We start from the raw sequence: 24,539 nt of genomic DNA, 5'->3' as shown, positions 1-24,539 counted from the left end.
CTGTGTGGTTTTTCAGCAACAGAGGGAATGAAAACTATTAATGCAGTTCGTGACACAAGTAGTACAAAGGAACAGAAGGGAGGGAGAAAAGAGAGGAGTTTGCATTGTTCGGCGTAGGTGCAGAGTTGGGGGTGGCATGGTGCATACAGCCTGGTTGATGCTTGTGAATGCGCTCAAGGTTGTGAGGGGCTTGCCGATTGTCTGTGAAACAGAAATTATTTCACATTGACGATGTAACGGTGAGCTGAGTTATATTAAAAATGACAGGATAAGACGGTCATTTGAAAGAGGGAGAGAATCATTGAGCAAGCTTGCAATGAAGCTTTATAAAGAAATGTCTGAAGAGATAGGAAAAGAAGTCTGAACAAAATTCACACCAAATCCTTACCTTATTATTTTGCTCATTATCTAACCAAAGTTGAAAGAATACTCTAACCCAACCCTCTAGCACAATAACAATATTCACAAAAATAAAAGAAATGCAGTTTGCCAGCTGTAACTCAGGTGTTAAATTCAGCAAATCAAGAGATAACACAGCACTAACAAGGACACTTATTGGCTGCTCCACTGTTCATCCCTTTAACCCAGAGTTTCCCGAACTCGGTCCTCCACGGGGTGCACGTTTTGTTTTTTTCCCTAGCACTACACAGCTGATTCAAATAATCAACTAAACATCCACCTTTGATAATTTGAATCAGTTGTGTAGTGTTAGGGCAAAAATCAAAAGGTTCACCGCTTAGGGCCCCGAGGAAAGAGTTTGGGAAACGCTGCTTCAATATTGCGCCTTTGAAAATCGGCACTCACAAAAGTCGCTCATAGCAACGCATAGGTTGATTCCAGAGACTTGAGACACTGCTCATTCTGCTCGAACGGATTCAGACAATATCTTTGACGCAACAAAATGTGAATCCCTTATCAGGCAGTGAATATGCGTGATTACCAAAACCTTTTTATGTCATGTTTGGACAGCATTTTATTATCTAATGTTCTATTCAACATTTCACATGTACATCTTAGTCATTTAGCAGATACTCTATCCAGAGAAACTTACAGTAGTGAGTGCATAAATTATCATACTTTTTCAAGCCAAAAATGTGCATCTTAAAAACTGTACCAATGCTTTAGAAGTAAAGAGCACATTTAGTGTTAATTCATATTTGTGATTCAAGTTACCATGATCTTTCCCTAGATGATCAGTATGGGACAATACAGGAAGCCACATAAATATAGGCTACTACTGCTTACAATGTATCCCTACACACATTAGGCTTCTTCTCCAACATAGCATCAGCAAAAAAAGAACCTAGAACTAAAATACATGATCCATCTAATCTAGGTCTTGATGAGTGGTTGATTAGCTCAATCAGTTCACCCTTGTGATAAATTCAGCACAGAAGACCAATATCATTTTAATAAACTGTAATTTCAGGGCCAGGAGAAGTACCAGTTCTCATCCCTTTTCACACTACTGAGCCAAGCCAGTTTATTCTCTAGTCTTTTCAACGCAGACTCTCCAAATCAAGCAAGGCTGCACGCTAGGAGAAGCTCAATTGAAATGGTAAATCAATGGTTAGGGATGGTACAGGGTTTTTTGGCCTTACCTCTATGGTGTACGTCTGGTCGTGTTTGACCGTCTCACCACTGTGCAGGGTCCTGGCGAAGGTAAACTCTGTGGTAGGGGGGTCCAGTTCCCCTCTTCCTCCTCCTACCCCCCCCCCATTCCCCTCCCCCACTGGCTGATCTAACTCCTGCTCGGCCTCCCCTCTCCCCGGTCCATCTCCACCCGGGTTGTCGTCTGTTTCTCTCCTCTTTTTCTTCTTCTTCTGTCTGTCGGCATGAGCTTTCCTCTGCCGGTACTCAGCCAACTGGGGTCACACAGGGAGAGGAAAAGCAGACAACAGGCAAGGCAGGGTCAGTGAGGTTAAATACAGAGATTACAGTGTGTCTGCGCTGCTTAAGAAGCAGTCCAACAAACTTAGCTAAATTCTAGGTTTAAGGCTAGAGGCTATGTTACACTGAACACTGACTATACTACATCTATAGGCTAAATGCTACACTTCACATTCCTTAAAAAAAAGCAACCACAATCAACGTCAAATGATCTTTGATGATTAGTTCAATTAGCCTTTTCTGTTAGATGAGGCCTACCCAAGAATCAACTACTTTAGTTGGTGTTTCAAATTCAAAAATGTTCTGGGGGGAAAAAATCTACAAGAGGAAAATACCTACAGTAGTGCTACATAGCTTGGTAAAGCTCGTGTGAAACATTGCATGCGTCCCGGCGCTAGCAACCTCGGCTGCAAATGTGAATCCTTACCGTACATAGGCCCCTAATGCCCAACAGTTAGCTTCCTGTTGTGGCTACCCCTAATCTTTTAAATACCCGCTAAAAGGATTACATTTTTTAAACTCCCTATATGTCAAACATCTAATGACTTAAACGCATTGGTAATTTGGTATATGGATAAACTGCTGTTTTCACCACCCCTTAAAGCGTTCGCCGTTTACAATTGTCCCCCCTCTCCTAAATATTAGTGTGCAAAGTGATGTCTTTAGTAACAAACGGAAGAGAAACTGTTTGGATAGGAAAGGAGGATTACATCTGGATCCATGTAAATCTCGAAGATGGCCAAATGCTACTTGAGCAAATGGCGGTTTTGGGATTAGCGAAAGTCTAAAAGTCGTCCAAAATCTATCCTAATCTACCACGGCGCCTAATCTACCACGGCGCTCCCTTCATCGAGTTGCAGACTTTCATTTCCATATCCCTTGAGGGGGCAGGCTTTTTTTGAAACGAACGTAGATGGTGGGTGTGTGGACAATCCCAGGTTAATCTGGAGCGGCACTTGGACAAATCTGATGCTTTTAAGAGTGTATCTACTAGAAGCTAGGCTCACCTGACCTCCCCTGCTTTTCACAAGCTCTAACAGAGCACAGAGACCTGGAGAGAAAATTTAGGCTGCTAGTATATTGAGATGCATCATGCCAGGCCTGCTGAATTGAGGGGTATCAACAGATTAATTGCTCTTATGTTTTAGTTAATGAGAAAAACATGAATTTCCATGTAATATGCCAATGTCTAATTTTACAATATGTAAACACAGATAGACTACACACAAATTAGCTCGGAGCATGTACACACACACACACATACACGCGCGTACACAAAACTTCCCTTGGTGTGTAGTCTGCACCCACAAACACAGACATTTAATTTCCCTCAGTGCATAAACAGCAGGGGTTCTGTACAGTTAATTGCCACAAGGGAACGCTGGCACTAATTACATGGATTGGAGAGTAAAAGCTCTGATATCCATTATGGATAAGGGGCTGGTGACAGCCACTGAGTAGGGTGAAGTGAGTGAGCGTTAATGCAAGAGTCAGTGAACTGAATGGCCGGCTATGGGAGCTGGCTGACAGCAGGGGAGCTCAAACAGCTGGCCCTTATGGGCAGCAGGTGTGAGACAATGTATTTTTAAAAAGTAGGAGGGTATCATATTTCCAGTAGGAGGGTATCATACTAGAGCTCAATGCAGCTGAACCTAGTGCATGCAGCTCTACAGTTGGCAGGGGTCTGCAACATGTGTCCTGATCCAGGGACCGTTTTTTTGGCTCGCCTGCTTTTATCTGGCCCCCCAACTTGTGATCCCATTTTGACAGGTTAAGTTCATAATAACCCAGTTAAAGTCGTTAAAGTAGAAATTTGAATGAAGTTTGGCCATTACAGAGTAGGAGGCCAAGTCTCAAATAAGTCTCAAATAAGGCTTTTCAGTCAATCATATACTGAAAAAAAAATTTTGGTTTCATGAGCCGAAATAAAAGATCCCAGAAAAAAAAGCTTTTTCTGTCAAATTATGTTAACAAATTTGCAGTGGTAGACAGTACTTAAGTAAAAATACTTTCAAAAGTACTACTTAAGTAGTTTATTGGGGTATCTGTACTTTACTATTTATATATTTTACTTTACTACATTCCTAAAGAAAATAATGTACTTTTTACTCTATACATTTTCCCTGACACCCAAAAGCATTTTGAATGCGGAGTTGGACAGGAAAATGGTCCAAATCACACACTTATCAAGAGAACATCCCTGGTCGTCCATACTGCCTCTGATCTGACACTACCGGTCAAAAGTTTTAGAATACCTACTCATTCAAGGGTTTTTCATTATTTTTACTATTTTCTACATTGTAGAACAATAGTGAAGACATCACAACTATGAAATAACACATATTGAATCATGTAGTAACCAAAAAAAGTGTTAAACAAATCTAAATATATTTTATATTTGAGATTCTTCAAATAGCCACCCTTTGCCTTGATGACAGTTTTGCACACTTTGCATTCTCTCAACCAGCTTCATGAGTTAGTCACCTGGAATGCATTTCAATTATCATGTATGCCTTGTGAAAAGTTAATTTGTGGAATTTCTATTCTTCTTAATGCAGTTGAGCCAATCAGTTGTGTTGTGACATGGTAGAGGTGGTATTCAGAAGATAGCCCTATTTGGTAAAAGACCAAGTCCATATTATAGCAAGAACAGCTCAAATAAGCAAAGAGAAACGACAGCCCATCATTACTTTTATTAAGACAAGAAGTTCAGTTAATGCAGAAAATTTCAAGAATTTTGAAAGTTTCTTTAAGTGCAGTCTCAAAAACCATCAAGCACTATGATGAAACTGGCTCTCATGAGGACCGCCACGGGAATGGAAGACCTAGAGTTACCTCCGCCGCAGAGGATAAGTTAATTGGAGTTACCAGCCCAAATAAATGCTTCAGAGTTCAAGTAACAGACACATCAACTGTTCAGAGGAGACTGTGTGAATCAGGCCTTCATGGTCAAATTGCTGCAAAGAAACCACTACTAAAGGACACCAATAATAAGAAGAGACTTGCTTGGGCCAAGAAACATTAGCAATGGACATTAGACCGGTGGAAATTTGTCCTTTGGTCTGGAGACCAACTTGGAGATTTTTGGTTCCAACCGCCATGTCTTTGTGAGACGAGGTGTGGGTGAACAGATCATCTCCGCATGTGTATTTCCCACTGTGAAGCGTGGAGGAGGTGGTGTTATGGTGTGGGGGTGCTTTGCTGGTGACACTGACTGTGTTACTTTTGATTTTGTCCCCCCCTTTGTTCAGGGACACATTATTCAATTTCTGTTAGTCGCAGATCTGTGGAACTTGTTCAGTTTATGTCTCAGTTGTTGAATTTTGTTATGTTCATACAAATATTTACACATGTTAAGTTCTGAAAATAAACGCAATTGATATTGAGAGGACGTTTCTTTTTTTGAGTTTATGTTCAGTCTCGCCAAAAAGCTTGTCCATTTCATATAGGCAAATATCCACAACACCTCTTATTTCTCCAACATGCCAATATTTAGAGTATGCTTTTTTGGTTATAGGCCTACATTCCCCCCAAGGGGTACTATAGACACACACATCACAAGTGAAATTTATATTTTGTTTTTCCATTCTGTGAGATAAAGTTGTAATTTTGCATGCAAAAATAACATCCCTAATGCTGGAATTGCCCAATATTAAAAATCACAGTAGAACACTTGGTGGTACAGTGGTTGAAAAAGTAAGGGTAGACGTAACTATGGATGAAACGGTTCCTAGTTTCACGATAAACAATGATCAAATTCCCGATGGTTAGCATTACCATTTCAAATTTGAATTATCATTAAAACCTTGGTTTGAAAAACTCAGGGTAAATACTGTCCAGCATCAACCAAAGTAAGCAACAATCTGACGCAGGCACAGCATACAAAGTAGGTTTTGTTTTGTGTGAAAACATAGCGGAAGGCAGTGACGGCGCTCGGGAGATTTGTCACCCTTCTAAGAGGAGTGCTGAGGGAAACGTAATCGAAGATGGTCACCCTGTCTGCAGAACACGCAATTAAAAAAAAAAAATTGCTGCGAAAGGGGGCAACACTTCAAATCTCCAGTTATCTTCGTGACCACCACCCACTACTTTATAGCGAATGCAAGGTAACTTTTAACTCAATGCATTATGTGGGGACTTGGGAATAGGGGAAAATGTCATGGTTTGTCTGTCTAACTTGCTAATAGCTTGTCAATAATGTAAAGTGAAGCCTTCAGTGTTACCTACTCTTGTAAAAATACTACACGTTCTGCTGCTGTATGCGTCGTGTGTCTGCAGACTCTATACGCCCATTGCACACAATAACACGTGATGTAGTTAAGTCACCCAACCAACATATTTTGTTCATTTAAAATCAGGCAGTCGTCGACTTGGTTGTAAAAGTGTTCCAACAGGAGAAACACGATAGAGTCCTATACAATACTGCTGTATTTATGTCAATTGTTGGGCTCATTGCAATTACTATCACTGTCTTATTAATTCTTAAAACTAATTTGTATTTATGTAAATTGTGCATGGGGTCATTGCATATACTCAAATGCAACACAGAAGAGATTGTGTGTGTGTGGTGTGAATAATAATAATAATAATAATAATAATAATAATGTAACACCAATAATAACAAACGCACAACAGAGTTTTTTGAGAATATGCTGGAAGAGTGGGGGATCAACAAGACCGACCTTGTCTGCATAACCACAGACAACGCAACAAACATGATCAAGACTTTTGAAGAGTTCCCAGATCTGTGGCTTGGGCTCTTTGGCCATAATTTTTACCTGGCCATCTCAAAGGCTCTGAAAATTCAGAGTTGACAGAGCAGTCAAGGCTTGCTGTCATCTGGTCCAAGGCTTCTCACAGGGCTGGAAAAGGAGAGAACTGCGAGAAAAGCAAGCTGCCCTTAACATGCCACAGAAGGCTCTGATCCATGATGAGGTAACCCGATGGGGATCTACACACAAGATGCTTGAGCGTTTCCTCAGCCATCAGCAGCCAGTCTGTGTGACACTGGCTGGGGAAAGAGGAACATGGCATCTGATGCCGACAAAGTGTCATGGAGCAACTGTGCCAGCTCCTTGAACCTCTGAGCAAGTTTACAGATACACTTGCCTCAGAGACACGAGTGACACTGTCAGCCATCAAGCCTGTCCTGGACCACATCACCCGTGACGTTCTGGTGGAAAAGGATACAGAGCCATCCCTGACCAAGGAGATGAAAAGGGTAATGAGAGAAGACCTTAACAACAGATACACAGAGAAGGCAAAGAGAGTCATGCACATGGCTTGTTTCATTGACCCCCGCTTCAAAAGGAGCTTTTTAGATGAGCCTAAGCTGCAAAAGTTGACACTGACAGCTGTGTCCAGGAGGCCTTGAAGCTAGCAGCTGCACAAGTCAGGGAAGAAGCACAAAGCGGCATTGGCGGGGAAAGGTCTGGCTAGGTTGGGGGCAATGCATCAGAGCTGCCTCACCTTGCCAGGAAGCTTTTGTGCATCCCAGCAACCAGCGTGCCATCAGAGTGTTCAGTGCCAGCGGGCACATGGTCTCCCCTCACAGATCACTACTTACCGCGACAAAGTAAATATGCTGAAATTTTTACATTTCAATCTCAAGTGAACAAATATGCATCCATACAGGATGTTAGGCCAGCAGAACCTTATTTCTTTATGAAGGAGAGAACGGACATACAATTAGTGCTGTTCATTTGATTTGTTTACATATTTTAATGTAAACACCTGCACGTTGGATTTGTTTACATATGGTTGTATTGTTCTTACATGCACATTGCTTTACTTACTTAAGGTTGTGTTCATTTAAACCTGCACTAGGGAAACTTTTACCTCTCATGGCCACATGGAGCCATCTTTAACATTAAAGTTATTATTTTAATGTTTATGCACACAAAAAGTGCATAGTGCTGATAATTGTTGTTGTTGTTTGTTGGTGAAATGATTTCAGTGTGTGTATCAGTACTTTTTGAACATTTCCAGCACATTTTAACAATACTGCGATAATACTGATAACCGTGATCATTTTGGTCACTAAAATTGTGATATGAAATTTTCATACCGTTTCATCTCTAGACCTAACACTCTTTATACTTCTGGTTCATACAGATTATATCTTCATAAATACACACTCAGTGTCATTAGGTTAAGTGTAAACTGCAACACGCAACAACTAGGCTTACTTTAACACATAGGGAGGCTGGGGAGTTACTGTATGTCAATAGAGTTTCAGCTAGCATTATCCTTGTACTGTAGTCTAATAGTTTGTAGATGGTCTGAGCAACTCCAGATCTGTGGGGATTTGCACAGCATAAACAAATTCAATTTATTTTCTCCCAGTAAATTGAAACCCTCAGAATACTTAGGCTAATGATGCTGTGTTGCCCTATTTGGCAGAGGACCATCGAGTTGGATAAGCATATGGGACTGCGGCCTACGTAGGTGCATAATGCCATCTGCAGCCTCAAAGATGGAGCAAGTGACAATGTTTTGCAAACATTGTTTATCTGGGACAAACATGTAGACTACTTGGCAGTCAGCGAGCGTAAATCGTTGCTGCTTATTCATATAGCACTCTAAGCACTTCAAATCAAAACACTGGCTTGTTGGACGATAATTCTAGAGATTTCTGCATCAAGCTTTCCACCTCATTGAGTTGTTTCACAAAGGTTAGCTAATGCAGCCACTGGCGCCGTTACAAGAGAGCGATTATCTGTTCCTCAGTGTCACTGCTTATCCCCACAGATAATAACGATAAATTAACACAATTCATGCCGAAAACAGCACACTGTACCATGATTCAGTGTTTTTGGGGGCTTTCTATTTGATCAATTATGGCACATTGAGTAATGTTTGCTGTAAGTGAGTGATCGTTCATTTAAACAGAGAGAATTCCCATTATAGATATCCTAGTGGGTACAGAAAACAAACTACTGTGAAAAAAATGTGTAACCCAATGTACAGGCACGGATTAAAAGACAATGAACAACAATCAACATAAATAACCAGATTCAATTTGGCAGTAGTGCAGTTATAGGCCTACATATGTGTGACCCTAATCACATTTGTAACACCCACCTTCATTGCCAAAACAAACACAAGAAAGACTTAACCTCTGATCATCTAATGCTATAGCCTAAGGCTGAACAATACACGAACCACACCTGGGTGTACAAACTGGGTTTAAGTGGTTTAACTAAGGGCACTCAGCTCTGGAGTCTACAGTGATCACAATGGCCGATCTTGTATACCATTACACAAGATAGCTTGAGACTGAAATTAAATCATTAGTGGAGTCGAGGCTGATTAAGTATCCAAAGGCTCTGAACGTACAATCAATATGGACTAAACAGAGTAGGACCACCGTACGGGAGAATAAAACTTGATTCAGGACAAAAGTTGTAATTGCTTGTGAGTCGGAAGTAGCACAGACCTTTTTCCAATAGGGATTGCAGGATTGACTCAAAGTGCAACCTCCAAGAGCATAAACAAAATGTCATACGCCCAACAATAAGCCCCCAAAGTAATAAAGTAAAGATATCCTTAAAGTAATAGGCCTCTTGTAGACATTTTTATGAACAGGATTTTTTTCTGGATTGAAACAGGCCTAAAGTGGTGGGAGTGGCAGGGGGTGTGGCAATGGGCACGGTCAGCCGATCGGCGTGGCTGAATTGTCGAGAACATTTTAGAGACACCCATCTTGGCGGTTTATAGAAATTTGAATTTTTAGGCCAATTTCCTACAATTATACAAATTTCTCCTTTTGCAGTTTAAAGCTAATTTCCTGCAATTCTATTCATCTTGCCATGGCTAATGCTGCATTATTTTGCAAAAACATAATAACAAAATCAATACTGATAAATTCAGTGTTGTTTTTTACTTTGAAATTATCCCTGACTGTCTAGCTTCTACTTATTGTAAATTCTTAAAGATTATATTATCTAAAAAATAAGTATTGTTTCATAATTTTTTCTACATACTTTAAATCTGGTTTTAGTCATTTAATTTTAAACAAAGCTTTTTGCCATCCTAAAAATCATGATTTATTTTATATAAATGGCACTGTTTAGACTTCGGCAACCCCCCCAAAAAAACACTTAGTTGCCTGCCCAAGGATTTGAATGGAAGAAAAATCCCTGAATAATATTAATATCAACTAGGTCTAAACTCCATTTACGTGAACAGTCAAATCGGCTGTGTCAGAGCTTGAAACACTATTAGTGTCGTTCCTGTGACGAGGTAAGCCACTTGCTGTTGCTGGCACAATGCCCGGGCAGCTTAGAAAACAGCCATCTTGACAGCTGCTGCGATGATCAACAGTTGGCATGTCAACACAGACTTGAGCCAACACTTCATATACCATTTCTTACTCAATATGTACAGTATGTACTGTATTTTAGAAACATCTCATAATATACAGTGCCTTCAAAGTATTCACACCCCTTTACCTTTTCCCACATTTTCTTGTTTCAACCTAAATTTAAAATGTATTAAATTTAGATTGTGTGTCACTGGCTTACACACAATACCCAATAATGTTAAAGTGGAATTATGTTTTTTGAATTTTTTACAAATTGATAAAATATGAAAAGCCTGAATGTCTTGAGTGAAGTATTGAACCGCTTTGATACGGCAAGACTAAATAAGATCAGGAGCTAGAATTTCCTTGACAAGTCACAAATTGCATGGACTCACTGTGTGCAATAATAGTGTTTAACATGATTATTTAATTGCTACCTCATCTCTGTACCCCACACATACAATTAACTGTAAGGTCCCTCAGTCAAGCAGTGAATTTCAAACAGATTCAACCACGAATACCAGGGAGGTTTACAAATGCCTCGCAAAGAAGGGCACCTACTGGTAGATGGGTAAAAAAAAAAGCAGACATACAATATCTCTTTGAGCATTGTGAAGTTATTAATTACACTTTAGATGGTGTATCAATACACCCAGTCACTACAAAGACACAGGCGTCCTTCCCAACTCAGTTGCCAGAGAGGAAGGAAACCTCAGGGATTTCACCATGAGGCCAATGGTGACTTTAACCTCTCTTGGGTAGGGGGCAGCATTTGACCCCTCTGGATGAAAAGCGTGCCCAAAGTAAACTGCCTGTTACTCAGGCCCAGAAGCTAGGATATGCATATAATGGTTGATCTGGATAGAAAACTCTAAAGTTTCTAAAACTGTTAAAATAATGTCTGTGAGTATAACAGAACTGATATGGCAGGCAAAACCCCGAGGACAAACCATCCAGGGGGGAAAAAATTGAGGTCATAGGATTTTCCAATGGTTTTCTTTGGGATACCCTTATTATTAGGAACCTGGTTGCAGTTCCTATGGCTTCCACTAGATGTAAACAGTCTTTAGAAATTGTTCTATGTTTTTCTTTTGAGAAATTAAGAAGTAGTCCTATTCATTGTAAGTATCACTCCAGGTGGACTCTACTAGAGGTCAACCGATTATGATTTTTCAACGCCGATACCAATTATTGGAGGACAAAAAAAGCCGATACCGATAAATCGGACGATTTATTTAATATATATATATATATATCATACACACACACATTTTTGTAACAATGACAATTGCAACAATACTGAATGAACAATGAACACTTTTATTTTAACTTAATATAATACATAAATACACACAGCTCTGAAGTGACAATGATACTGAAGAGTCTGCTTAGGAGACAAATACTTCAACTGTTTGAATAAAAATAGAGTTTAAGTTACCTGTGATGAATGTTGAAAACAAAAACTGTCATTTCTATATGCAGGAAATCCTATTTTAATAATGGGCATGGTAAGAATTGACGACCAGAGTGCGAGTCATAATTCCCGTGACACCTTCTAGCAAAATCTTAAAAGCTGTTCATTTATTCCATAGGATATTTTTAGATTCACTTAAAATAAGGTCTGTGTTTCGTGTAGGTTTACACCACATTGCCAATTTTATAACTGTGTAGATATTCATAGGACAAGGTAACTCTGGTCAATATTGGCTAAATATAAGCGAAGATAAAAAAAAATTGTAGAGTGGATTTATGAAAATATGTTGACAAACGTTACCTTATCCTAGTGAGATTTACACGGGTATCAAAACGTCGAGGCGGTTTAAGCCTGCACGAAACACAGACCTTATTTGAAGTAGATCGAGACATTCTCTATGGAGGACATGAACGGTAAAATAACGAAGAAACCCCTTTCAAGTTCAGCCGCAAGTTATTACAGGAATTATAACGCGTCAACTATTTCTCTCTAAACCATATACCTTTGACTAATCCGGAAACTATCACCTCGAAAACAAAACGTTTATTCCGTTCCGTATTTTATTTAACGGGTGGCATCCATGAGTCTAAATATTCCTGTTACATTGCACAACCTTCAATGTTATGTCATAATTACGTAAAATTCTGGCAAATTAGTTCGCAAAGAGCCAGGCGGCCCAAACTGTTGCATATACCCTGACTCTGCGTGCAATGAACGCAAGAGAAATGACACAATTTCACCTGGTTAATATTGCCTGCTAACCTGGATATCTTTTAGCTAAATATGCAGGTTTAAAAATATATACTTGTGTATTGATTTTAAGAAAGGCATTGATGTTTATGGTTAAGTACACACTGGAGCAATGACAGTCATTGATTGATTGTTTTTTATAAGATAAGTTTAATGCTAGCTAGCAATGTACCTTAGCTTACTGCATTCGAGGCACAGGCAGGCTCCTCGTGGAGTGCAATGTAATCAGTGTTAGAGCATTGGACTAGTTAACTGTACGGTTGCAAGATTGGATCCCCCGAGCTGACAAGGTTAGAAATCTGTCGTTCCCCTGAACGAGGCAGAACGTTCCTAGGCCGTCATTGAAAATAAGAATGTGCTCTTAACTGACTTGCCTAGTTAAATAAAGATTAAATAAAGGTGTAAGTAAAAAAAATATATATTTTTTTAAATCAATAAATAAAAATAATAATAATAAAAAATAAAATAATAATAAATACTTTTTTTTAAATCTGGCAAATCGGCGCCCAAAAAAAACGATTTCCGATTGTTATGAAAACTTGAAATCGGCCCCGATTTAAATCGGCCATTCCGATTAATCGGTCGACCTCTAGACTCTATTTTGGTGCGCGTGAACTGGAGCACGCTTCACATTGTTTTTATCCGGTATTAGAAATAGTTTATTCTGTCTTAAATTTTATCGATTATTTACATTTTAGGGTACCTGAGATTGGATTAGGAACGTTGTTTGAAATGTTTGGACCAAGTTTACATGGAATTTATTAGATACTTTGTAGGCATGTTGGGCGAGTTGAAACCGGTGTATTTCTGAATCAAACGCGCCAAATAAATTGACATTTTCGGGACATAAATAAGGACATTATCAAACAAAAGGACCATAACTGGGACATTTGAGTGCCAACAGAAGAAGATCTTCAAAGGTAAGGCATTAATTATATCACTATTTCTGACTTTTGTGGCGCACCTGCCTGGTTGAAATATGATTTATGTGTTTGTATGCGGGGCGCTGTCCTCAGATAATTGCATGGTTTGCTTTCGCCGTAAAGCCTTTTTGAAATCTGACACAGCGGCTGGATTAACAAGAAGTTAAGCTTTCTTTTTATGTATAACACATATATTTTCAAGAATGTTAAATATTTGAATTTGGTATTTTTGAATTTCGCGCTCTACAATTTCACCGGATGCTACCGTCCCACCTGCCCATAAGAAGTTAAAACAGTTACAGAGTTTAATGGCTGTAATAGGAGAGAACTGAGGATGGATCAACAACACTATAGTTACTCCAAAATACTAACCTAAATGGCAGAGTGAAAAGAAGGAAGCCTGTACAGAATAAAATATTCCAAAACATGCATCCTGTTTGCAATAAGGCACAAAAGTAAAACTGCAAAAAATGTGGCAAAGAAATTAACTTTATGTCCTGATTACAAAGCATTATGTCTGGGGCAAATCCAACACATCACGGAGTACCACTCTCCATATTTTCAAGCATTGTCGTGACTGTATCATGTTATGGGTATGCTTGTCATCGACAAGGAGTAGGGAGTTTAGGATAAAAAGAAACAGAATAGAGCTAAGCACAGGCAAAATTCTAGAGGAAAACCTGGTTCAGTTCACAGGAGTAACAACATGAATTTGTGCATGAGGCAGAAACTATGGGAGAGTGGAGGGATGTTGAGGCAGACCCTCAGTCTGCTGCGCTCCTCCCTCCACTGAGACTGACCATCAGATCCTGGTACCATCAGCCCAGTAAATTAAAAAGCTAATTATTTAAGATGTATGCTCACTCATTGGAAATTAACACAACAAAGGATCTATTACCGCTGTGATCATATAGCCTACCTCAAAAAATGTCTCGAACTACTATGCATTGGCAGGGCAATTCAAGCAAAGCCAATATGCGGTGATAATGTATTGGGCCTATAGCTTACTACACAAACCTCATTGCTACAGTACTGTTTCTAATTGGTTAATGAGGCGAAGCGAGAGGTTTCACTCTTGTCTAAATCTGTTCAAAATTAGCCCAATGCGTTTCTATGGGCTCATTTTGGACCTAAGCTTGTCACCTTTGGGACAACAACTCCCATTGTAAGGGCATAGGCTTACATTTAAGTCATGTTAAAACAAAATCTGAGCAGTAGATCTCTGCTTGCATTTTGACTCAAAGTGCTCTTGACTAAGAAGTTTGGTGACCACTGTTCTAGAGTTTCTTGTTAACACGATCAATGTTTTCCTTTACAGTGGCAATTGTGATGGAATCAACACAAAATTAGCCACATTCAATGCAACATAACGAAACATAAAACTACGCAAGAGATTTTGTTTTGGCAGAAGGCATCGGAGTAGGATTCTATTGCATTGACATGCACTACTCAACCCATACTCTACACAGACTTGTGCGGAATAAACAAGTAGGCCTAAATGCAAATAGAGCATTGCCATATATGGATCTGTGCCATTTACTTCGAACTGGACTGCGTTTACTAGAGGTCGACCAATTAATCGGAATGGCCGATTTAATTAGGGCCGATTTCAAGTTTATAACAATCGGTAATCTGGATTTTTGGACACCGATCATGGCCGATTACGTTGCACTCCACGAGGAGACTGCGTGGCAGGCTGACTACCTGTTATGCGAGTGCAGCAAGGAGACAAGGTAAGGTGCTAGCTAGTATTAAACGTATCTTATAAAAAACAATCAATCTTAACATAATCACTAGTTAACTACACATGGTTGATGATATTACTAGTTTATCTAGCTTGTCCTGCGTTGCATAGAATCGATGCGGTGCCTGTAAAATTTATCATTGAATCACAGCCTACTTCGCCAAACGGGTGATTTAACAAGCTCATTCACAAAAAAAGCACTGTTGTTACACCAATGTGTACCTAACCATAAAAATCAACGCCTTTCTTAAAATCAATACACAAGTATATATTTTTAAACCTGCATATTTAGTTAATATTGCCTGCTAACATGAATTTCTTTTAACTAGGAAAATTGTGTCACTTCTCTTGCGTTCTGTGCAACAGAGTCAGGGTATATGCAGCAGTTTGGGCCACCTGGCTGGTTGCGAACTGTGTGAAGACTATTTATTCCTAACAAAGACAGCCAACGTCGCCAAACGGGGGATGAGTTAACAAAAAAAGCGCATTTGCAAATAAAGCACAATCGTTGCATGAATGAACCTAACCATATACATCAATGTCTTTCTTAAAATCAATACATAGAAGTATATATTTTTAAACCTGCATATTTAGTTAAAAGAAATCCAGGTTAGCAGGCAATATTAACTAGGGAAATTGTGTCACTTCTCTTGCATTCATTGCACGCAGAGTCAGGGTATATGCAAGTTTGGGCCGCCTGGCTCGTTGAGAACTAATTTGCCAGAATTGTACGTAATTATGACATAACATTGAAGGTTGTGTTAGAACATTTTTTTAGAAAAACCTGTTAGAAAAAATACGGAACGGTTCCGTATTTCACTGAAAGAATAAACGTTTTGTTTTCGAAATGATAGTTTCCGGATTTGACCATATTAATGACCTAAGGCTCGTATTTCTGTGTGTTATTATGTTATAATTAAGTATATGATTTGATAGAGCAGTCTGACTGAGCGGTGGTAGGCAGCAGCAGGCTCGTAAGCATTCATTCAAACAGCACTTTCGTGCGTTTGCCAGCAGCTCTTCGCTGTGCTTCAAGCCTATCAACTCCCGAGATTAGGCTGGTGTAACCGATGTGAAATGGCTAGCTAGTTAGCGGGGTGCGCGCTAGTTAGCGGGGTGCGCGCTAATAGCGTTTCAATAGGTGACGTCACTCACTCTGAGACCTTGAAGTAGTTGTTCCCCTTACTCTGCAAGGCTCGCGGCTTTTGTGGAGCGATGGGTAACGATGCTTCGAGGGTGGCTGTTGTCGATGTGTTCCTTGTTCGAGCCCAGGTAGGGGCGAGGAGAGGGACGGAAGCTATACTGTTACACTGGCAATACTAAAGTGCCTATAAGAACATCCAATATTCAAAGGTATATGAAATACAAATGGTATAGAGAGAAACAGTCCTATAATTCCTAAAACTTCTTACCTGGGAATATTGAAGACTCATGTTAAAAGGAATCGGTATCGGTGGTGAGAAATCATAATCGGTCGACCTCTAGTGTATATTACTTTGTTTTTATTTGATTACTTTATTATTTTTCATTTCTTAAAGTCATCTCTGCTCTGGCAGTAGTAGTCTGCCAGCCAAACCAAACGTTCTGTATGCAATTAACGCAAGAGAAGTGACACAATTTCACCTGGTTAATATTGCCTACTAACCTGGATTTCTTTTAGCTAAATATGCAGGTTTAAAAATATGTACTTCTGTGTATTGATTTTAAGAAAAGGCACTGATGTTTATGGTTAGGTACACATTGGAGCAACGACAGTCCTGTTTCGCGAATGCGCACCGCATCGATTATATGCAACGCAGGACACGCTAGATAAACTAGTAATATCATCAACCATGTGTAGTTAACTAGTGATTGTGATTAATTGTTTTTTTATAAAGGTACATTTAATGCTAGCTAGCAACTTACCTTGGCTTCTTACTGCATTCGCGTAACAGGCAGGCTCCTCGTGGAATGCAATGTAAAGCAGGTGGTTAGAGCGTTGAACTAGTTAACCGTAAGGTTGCAAGATTGAATCCCCGAGCTGACAAGGTAAAAATCTGTCTTTCTGCCCCTGAACAAGGCAGTTAACCCACCGTTCCTAGGCCGTCATTGAAAATAAAAATGTGTTCTTAACTGACTTGCCTAGTTAAATAAAGGTGTAAAAAAATAACATTAAAAAAAATTACAAATTAAAATTAAAAAATTAAAATTCAATCAGCCAAATCGGTGTCCAAAAATACCGATTTCCGATTGTTATGAAAACTTGAAATCGGCTCTAATTAATCAGCCATTCTGATTAATCGGTCGACCTCTAATATACACAACTGAAATAGTATTATTTAATAGTAATTTCCTATTTTTCTATAGATGTGGAATAAGAGAAGGGGTATTAATACTTTTTGAAGACACTAGTGATTCCGACACCATACTGATTCCGACACCATACAAAAAAAGCTTAAGCTTCATGCAGTGAAGTCTCATGGGGCAAAAAATAAAACATAATTATCTAAAAAGGCCAGCATTGCAACTGAAATAAAATAAACGTCTTTAATGTTTACAACAGTTCTCCACTAGAGGGCTCTTCTGAATTATTTTTGAGCAAGAGCCTTTTGGGCCTCTGGGCTCCAAAGAACATCTGAAATGATAGGTTTTATGATTCTCCTCAGGCACAAACTTAGTACATGATGGCTCCAGTCCTTTAAATATTTAGTATAATATTATGACACGCAAGAAAATTGTGAAAGGAGCAACTGTTGAGGCACAATTACCACACCATGGAGCAGAGGGGTTGACTTGACTGTAGAATGTTCATGTTGTTTTATGAGTGAAAAGTACACACTTTATATGAAATGCATTATGGACCTGGCTGTCATTGTTGAAGGTGCAGAAAGATGGTGTGGAATTCACTACAAGGCTAAGCTATATGCTCTGTAAACCATGAGGTTTGATAAAGCCGCCTGGGTGAATGAGAAACAGGAAAAGTATGGACTAGGTCTGGGTCTACTACGGTTTCAAATAGGCTAGTATCTTTGAAAGTCCAGTGAGAGTCCAGTGTTTCCTCTATTCCTCTCCTCTTCCTCTATTCATTTAGGATTTATTCAAAAATATGTTGAAAAAAAGCAATACAAATCTATATATTTCTGTCAAGATGCAATTTTGAATGGACATTCTCAATGAATGGAAGTCTAAATGCCATGCATGTTGGTTTATAGCAGGGATGGGCAACTCCAGTCCTCAGGGGCCGGAGTGGTGTAATTTTATCCTCATCCCTAGCAAACACAACTGATTAAACTAATTGCATTCTAAATTGAAGATCAGGATTAGCTGATTATTGGAGTCAGGTGTGTTAGCTGGGTCAAAAGTGTGTCACCAATCAGGCCCCAGAGGACTGTAGTTGCCCATCCATGGTTTATAGGAGGACTCAATTGGTATTGCTCGACTCCTCGTTTCCTCTGGTCCAACCTCTCCTCCTTTTGAAAAAGATAGTCGAGGAGCAGAGGCGAGGAAATGCGCTCGTATGAAATGAGAATCCTTCTCCACTCGTGCGTCATCAGGCAAATTATATTTATCATATCTTAAAAATAAATGTGTAATGTGATAAAAACGAATTTATCTAGTTGTGCAATAGAGATAGATAAAGATAAAAGGATAAGTAGTGTATCATTTTTTAAATGTGTACATGTTTTTCTCCTTCGAGAAAACAACAGCTGATTCAAAGAGGGTGTGGCGGATTTTAAAACTCTTCCTCGCTAGCCGCCGGGATGATACTCGTGTATCCTCTACCGAAGTAGGTAATCGAGGAGGGAGAACACTCCGTTAGCCTACTAACGAATTAACACACTCCTCAATCATTTGACCACGGTTTCTGGGTCACGGAGGAGAGGAGGACAGATGAGCCGAGGAGAAGACAGACCTTTCCCAATTGAGAATCTGAGAGTCATTACATTTCTTTGAATCTTAGATGGCCTAGGCCTATACTTTTGCAACCACCCCCTGAAGAACTTAATGCCAGTCAAGTAAAAATTGGACTTACAAAATAATCAGACTTCGTATGCCAAGACCCATCACAAACAACTGAACACATTTAAACCAATAGGACCAGTAGGCCTAAATCCTCTTCATCTATTGCTAATTCCATACAGTTCACCTGGCTGGAGAAAGCCTATAAATCTGACATTTTTGTTCAAGGTTCATGCCAATGATTATTAATGATCAAGAGTAAAGTTAAGTCAATGGCAAATCAAAGACAGGTGGATAAGTGATGACAGTAGGGAGTAAAACCAAGTTACATGTGGGTGACCAGGTCAGTCATAGTGTCACAGGGTTGTACAAACAGTTTGGTCATATTGACACATATCATTGCAAGACAATTACATCATAAAGAATGCAAATTAGCCTAGCTAGATTGTTATTGAATGTTTGTTCCCAAACTCTGTATGACTATGGTAAAGAGCCATATGGCCTCCCTATGCTTACTACGGTAGTCGGAGTTGAATCATCACAGGTTGGCTACAGAAAGACATGTCTCATTCAAAATCCTTACTGCTAACATCACTGAGCATTTAAATATAATTTAGTCAATTTATAGGCTAGTTTTGATTAGCACCTTCCAAAATAGTGTCAGGTGTGGTGACAAAGTGATTTCCCTTTCAATAGCATCTAGCCTTCTCTTCAAATACTGCATAAATACTACTGACTCAAAATAAACCTCTGGCGTCATAGGTATGGGTGGTGTCAAGTCATGTTATTGTGCATTAGGGCCTAAACTCGTCAAGGGATTTTAAGGCAGAGGAATGACACTGCAAAGGTCAGTAACCTCAAATTCTGAAAGGACCTGCCGTAAGAGTCCAGTCTACTTTCCTTCCATCTGCCTCCAAGTACCTTTATATATTTTTAGACTAAAGCAGGGAAGTGATTTTCATCATCCTTCTCAGTTGACTATGACAGTGTGTTATCGTATCATCTTACAAGTAGGCTACTGTGGACCCCAGGAAGAGTAGCTGCTGATTTTGCAACAGCTAATGGGGGATCCTAATAAAATACTGTACCAGTTCACTGGATACTTCGAAATTGTATTGAAAATGCAATGATGGTTGAAATAATACATACATTGAAACAGTATGCAGAGTTTGTGTGACATCCATCCCTTCTGCATGACATGAGAAGTTGTTTTACATTATTCAGTTAAACTTATTAATAACACTGGTTGTTACAGTGTAACGTTAGCATGCTATAAAAAAAAAGTATGTATGAGACCATTTGAGTTTGCTCAAGCTAACTTGGGGCATGTCCTGAAAAACCTGTCACAATCATCTCAACCTTTTAAATCACGTGACTAATAAAACCTGACGTTGACCGTAAAGGCTGAACTGGTTAGCTGGCTAACATTCATACTTTTCTTCAAAACTGGTAGATTTTAGGAGGAAACAGCACGTTTCTATGACATGCCAATGGCTGGGTCGCATGACAAAGGAAGTCCGGCTAGTTTGCTAACCCAGACACCCAAGCTCCCGGGCTGTCATCCACATTGGGGGACATGTTTTCTAGTAGTGACAGCTGACAAGGACGGGAACACGGAAGGTGCTCCCAAAACAGCTACTAAATGAAACTATACAAGACAATGTTTTACTGAGCACGCGCAGCAATAACTGTTGTTCCCAAGGTTGACTAGTAGAAACGTTTGAAACACAGAGAAAGAATTGACCACGGCTAGCTAGCTAATAGTGCTATCATACCTTTGCTTTGCCGGCCTCGAGCTTCTTTTGCCTCTCCTCGTCTTCCATTACCGTTGTCCCTGTGGCTGAGAGAAGAGGAAAGGGGCTTCATGCGAAGTGTCAGCGAATACGCCCAGAGTCTGTGGGGAAAGTGTCTGTCTGTTGACATTAAATTTGTTTGGTAATGGTGTCAAATCACTGCGACGAAGTCGCATTAGGAGCAGACTCCTCGCTACAGCCACATCTCCGCCGCCATGTTCTCCACGTAAACACGAGACTGATTGTGATGACGTCACGTAAGTGGCTGTTTTCCTCAGCTACGCCCCTTTGGGAACGTCGGAATGTCACTCACAGTTCAAAATGTTTATTTTATTCTTATTTTTACAGAGGGAAACATACTGTGCGTACACAAGTAAAAATATAGATTGATTATAGATTGAAATCATTTGCATGAGTAAATACATATTCTCTTTTCTGTGGAGGTGCAAACAAGATCACTGGGTTGCACAATCGCTCATCAGGATTCATTTCACATTGCCCCAGTTAAAATGACCAGATCTATTTTAAATCAAATGAAATATGGTCTCTCCATATGATTATGTCTGAAATTGTGGTATTAAAACAAATACAAAATGAGAGCACACTTTGCACACCTAAAACCCTCACAAACTTTTACAGATGCACAATTGAGAGCATCCTGTATCTCCGCCTGGTACAGCAATCGCAGGGCTCTCCAGAGGGTGGTGCGGTCTGCCCAACGCATCCCCGGAGGCAAACTACCTGCCCTCCAGGACACCTACAGCACCTGATGTCACAGGAAGGCCAAAAATATATTCAAGGCCAACAACCACCCGAGCCACTGCCTGTTCACTCGGCTATTATCCTGAAGGTGAGGTTACAGGTGCATCAAAGCTGGGACAGAGAGATTGAAAACAGCTTCTATCTCAAGGAAATCAGATTGTTAAATAGCCGTCACTAGCACATTAGAGGCTGCTGCCTATATACATAGACTTGAAATCACTGGCCACTTTAATAAATGGAACACTAGGCACTTTAATAATGTTAACATATTTTGCATTACTCATCTCATATGTCTATACTGTATTCTATTCTATTCTATTCAACTGTATCTTAGTCTATGCCGCTCTGACATTGCTCATCCATATATTTACGTATATATTCTTAATTCCATTCCTTAGATTTGTGTGTATTGTTGTGAAATTGTTAGATATTACTTGTTAGTTATTACTGCACTGTTGGAGCTAGAATCACAAGCATTTCACTACACCCGCAATAACATCTGCTAAACACATGTATGTGACCAATAAAATTTGATTTGGGTCACAGTCATAGAACATGTCTATTTGACATTTACGCTCATTGCTTCCACCCCAACCCAATCACAAGTTATACCACTTATAGCATTTAAGGAAATTCTCTGGATTCTCCATTGTGCTGGGAAGCCATGATGGCAACCCCTGATATTCAGCATTGTAAATGTGATTTAGGTCAAGAAAGCTCACAGAAAAGAAAAACCAAACCTTTGAAGCTTCTATACAGACTGACACCTACATACCGGCAGCAGCAGGAGAAGGTGGTCTGTGTCTTCGGCTGATGGGAGCTGTGCAGCTTATGGTCTGGCAGATCTTGAATTCCACCCATCTTCTCTTTGACATCTTTAGCTACCCACTTTGAATCCCAAATAAAGGTGTTCAGCTCCCACCTGTGAGCTTTTGTTGTCTGTGCAGTACCTTCAGCAAGACCTGCTGCCCATCAGAATGTTTTTGGCCTTTAATAATGGATGGCTCTGAGGAGTACTATGTCAGTGGCACAGTAACCCAAGCACCACCACAATTGCAGGGCATCAACAAATAGATCAGGAAACTGTAACACAGTGAGTCCACAAAGACAAAAGCATTTTGATGGTAAAACTATAGTGGTTGGGTTGTTTTGGTTGAGATTGTTTGTTTCTTGGAATAAAGAATAAGTGAAGCTGAGAAGAGGCTGATAAATAGGCTATCGAACATTAGTGTTGGTCACTCAGATCTTTTTCCCTATTGATTTAGTCTTGAGGATCCCAAGCCTGCTAAAAGCCGGGCTGATGAATGACAACAATGCATAGTCGTATCAGATGACTGCTGCCCTATGAGGTCTCAACAGAATTCCCTAACAAATGCATTTGAGCAAAAAATACTAAAAGGCTGTGATTTGGACTGAATAAAATAAAAAATGCATTCAAGGCTTAAATAAATAACCATTGCTTACAATAATAAACAAACAAAAAACATTTTTATATCACCTTTATCTAACCAGGTAGGCCAGTTGAGAACAAGTTCTCATTTACAACTGCGAATTGGCCAAGATAAAGCAAAGCAGTGCGACAAAAAACAACAACACAGAGTTACACAAACAAAAGTACAGTCAATAACACAATTGAAAAAATCGATGTACAGTGTGTGCAAATGTAGAAGAGTAGTGAGGTAAGGCAATTAATAGGCCATAGAGGCAAAATAATTACAATTTAGCATTGACACTGGAGTGATAGATGTGCAGATGATGATGTGCAAGTAGAGATACTGTGGTGCAAAAGAGCAAGAAGATAAATAACAATATGGGGATGAGGTAGTTGGGTGTGCTATTTTCAGATTGGCTGTGTACAGGTACAGCGATCTGTAAACTGCTCTGACAGCTGATGCTTTAAGTTAGAGAGGGAGATATAAGTCTCCAACTTCAGCGATTTTTGCAATTCGTTCCAGTCATTGGCAGCAGAGAACTGGAAGGAAAGGAGACCAAAGGAAGTGTTGGTTTTGGGGATGCATGGTGAAATATACTTGCTGGAGCGCGTGCTTGCTACTGGTGGGTGTTGCTATGGTGACCAGTGAGCTGAGATAAGGTGGGGCTTTACCTAGCAAAGACTTATAGATGACCTGGAGCCAGTGGGTTTGGCAACGAATATGTAACGAGGGCCAGCCAACGAGAGCATACAGGTCGCAGTGATGGGTAGTATATGGGGCTTTGGTGACAAAACGGATGGCACTGTGATAGACTCCATCCAGTTTACTGAGTAGAGTGTTGGAGGCTATTTTGTAAATGACATCGCAGTCATTTACATCGCAGTCAAGTCATTTACAGTCATTTACATCGCAGTCATGACATCGAAGTCAAGGATCGGTAGGATAGTCAGTTTTACGAGGGTGTGTTTGGCAGCATGAGTGAAGGGGGCTTTGTTATTAAATAGGAAACCGATTCTAGATTTAATTTTGGAGATGCTTAATGTGAGTCTGGAAGGAGAGTTTACAGTCTAACCGGACACCTAGGTATTTGTAGTTGTCCACATATTCTAAGTCAGAACCGTCCAGAGTAGTGACGCTAGTCGGGCGGGCAGGTGCGAGCAGCAATCGGTTGAAGAGCATGCATTTAGTTTTACTAGCATTTAAAAGCAGTTGGATCCACGGAAGGAGTGTTGTATGGCGTTGAAGCTCGTTTGGAGGTTTGTTAACAGTGTCCCAAGAAGGGTGATCTGTTTGTTAACTTGGCTTTTGAAGATTTTAGAAAGGCATGGCAGGATGGATATAGGTCTATAACAGTTTGGGTCTAGAGTGTCTCTCCCTTTAAAGAGGGGGATGACTGCGGCAGCTTCCCAATCTTTGGGGATCTCAGACGATATGAAAGAGAGGTTGAACAGGCTGGTAATAGGGGTTGCAACAATTTCGGCGGATAATTTTAGAAAGATAGGGTCCAGATTGTCTAGCCCAGCTGA

At 39.9% G+C, this 24,539-nt stretch overlaps 1 protein-coding gene across 1 annotated transcript in view; it reads right to left on the bottom strand.

Moving 5' to 3' along the window:
• Positions 1-21,047, bottom strand: part of LOC120026837 (A-kinase anchor protein 9-like) — a 44,420-nt gene extending 23,373 nt beyond the window's left edge. The window contains exons 1-2 of the mRNA XM_038971547.1: positions 20,801-21,047; positions 1,602-1,865 (exon numbers count right to left, since the gene is read on the bottom strand). Of these exons, the coding sequence (XP_038827475.1) occupies positions 1,602-1,865; positions 20,801-20,848 (312 nt within the window). The 5' untranslated portion in view covers positions 20,849-21,047. The remainder of the gene's footprint in view (positions 1-1,601; positions 1,866-20,800) is intronic.
• Between the last annotated feature and the right edge of the window lie 3,492 nt (positions 21,048-24,539).

Source organism: Salvelinus namaycush, chromosome 32 (assembly GCF_016432855.1).
Source record: "Salvelinus namaycush isolate Seneca chromosome 32, SaNama_1.0, whole genome shotgun sequence".
NCBI classification, from domain to species: domain Eukaryota; kingdom Metazoa; phylum Chordata; class Actinopteri; order Salmoniformes; family Salmonidae; genus Salvelinus; species Salvelinus namaycush.
Note: the sequence above shows the minus strand (reverse complement) of the source record. Positions and strands in the feature narration are given on the sequence as shown.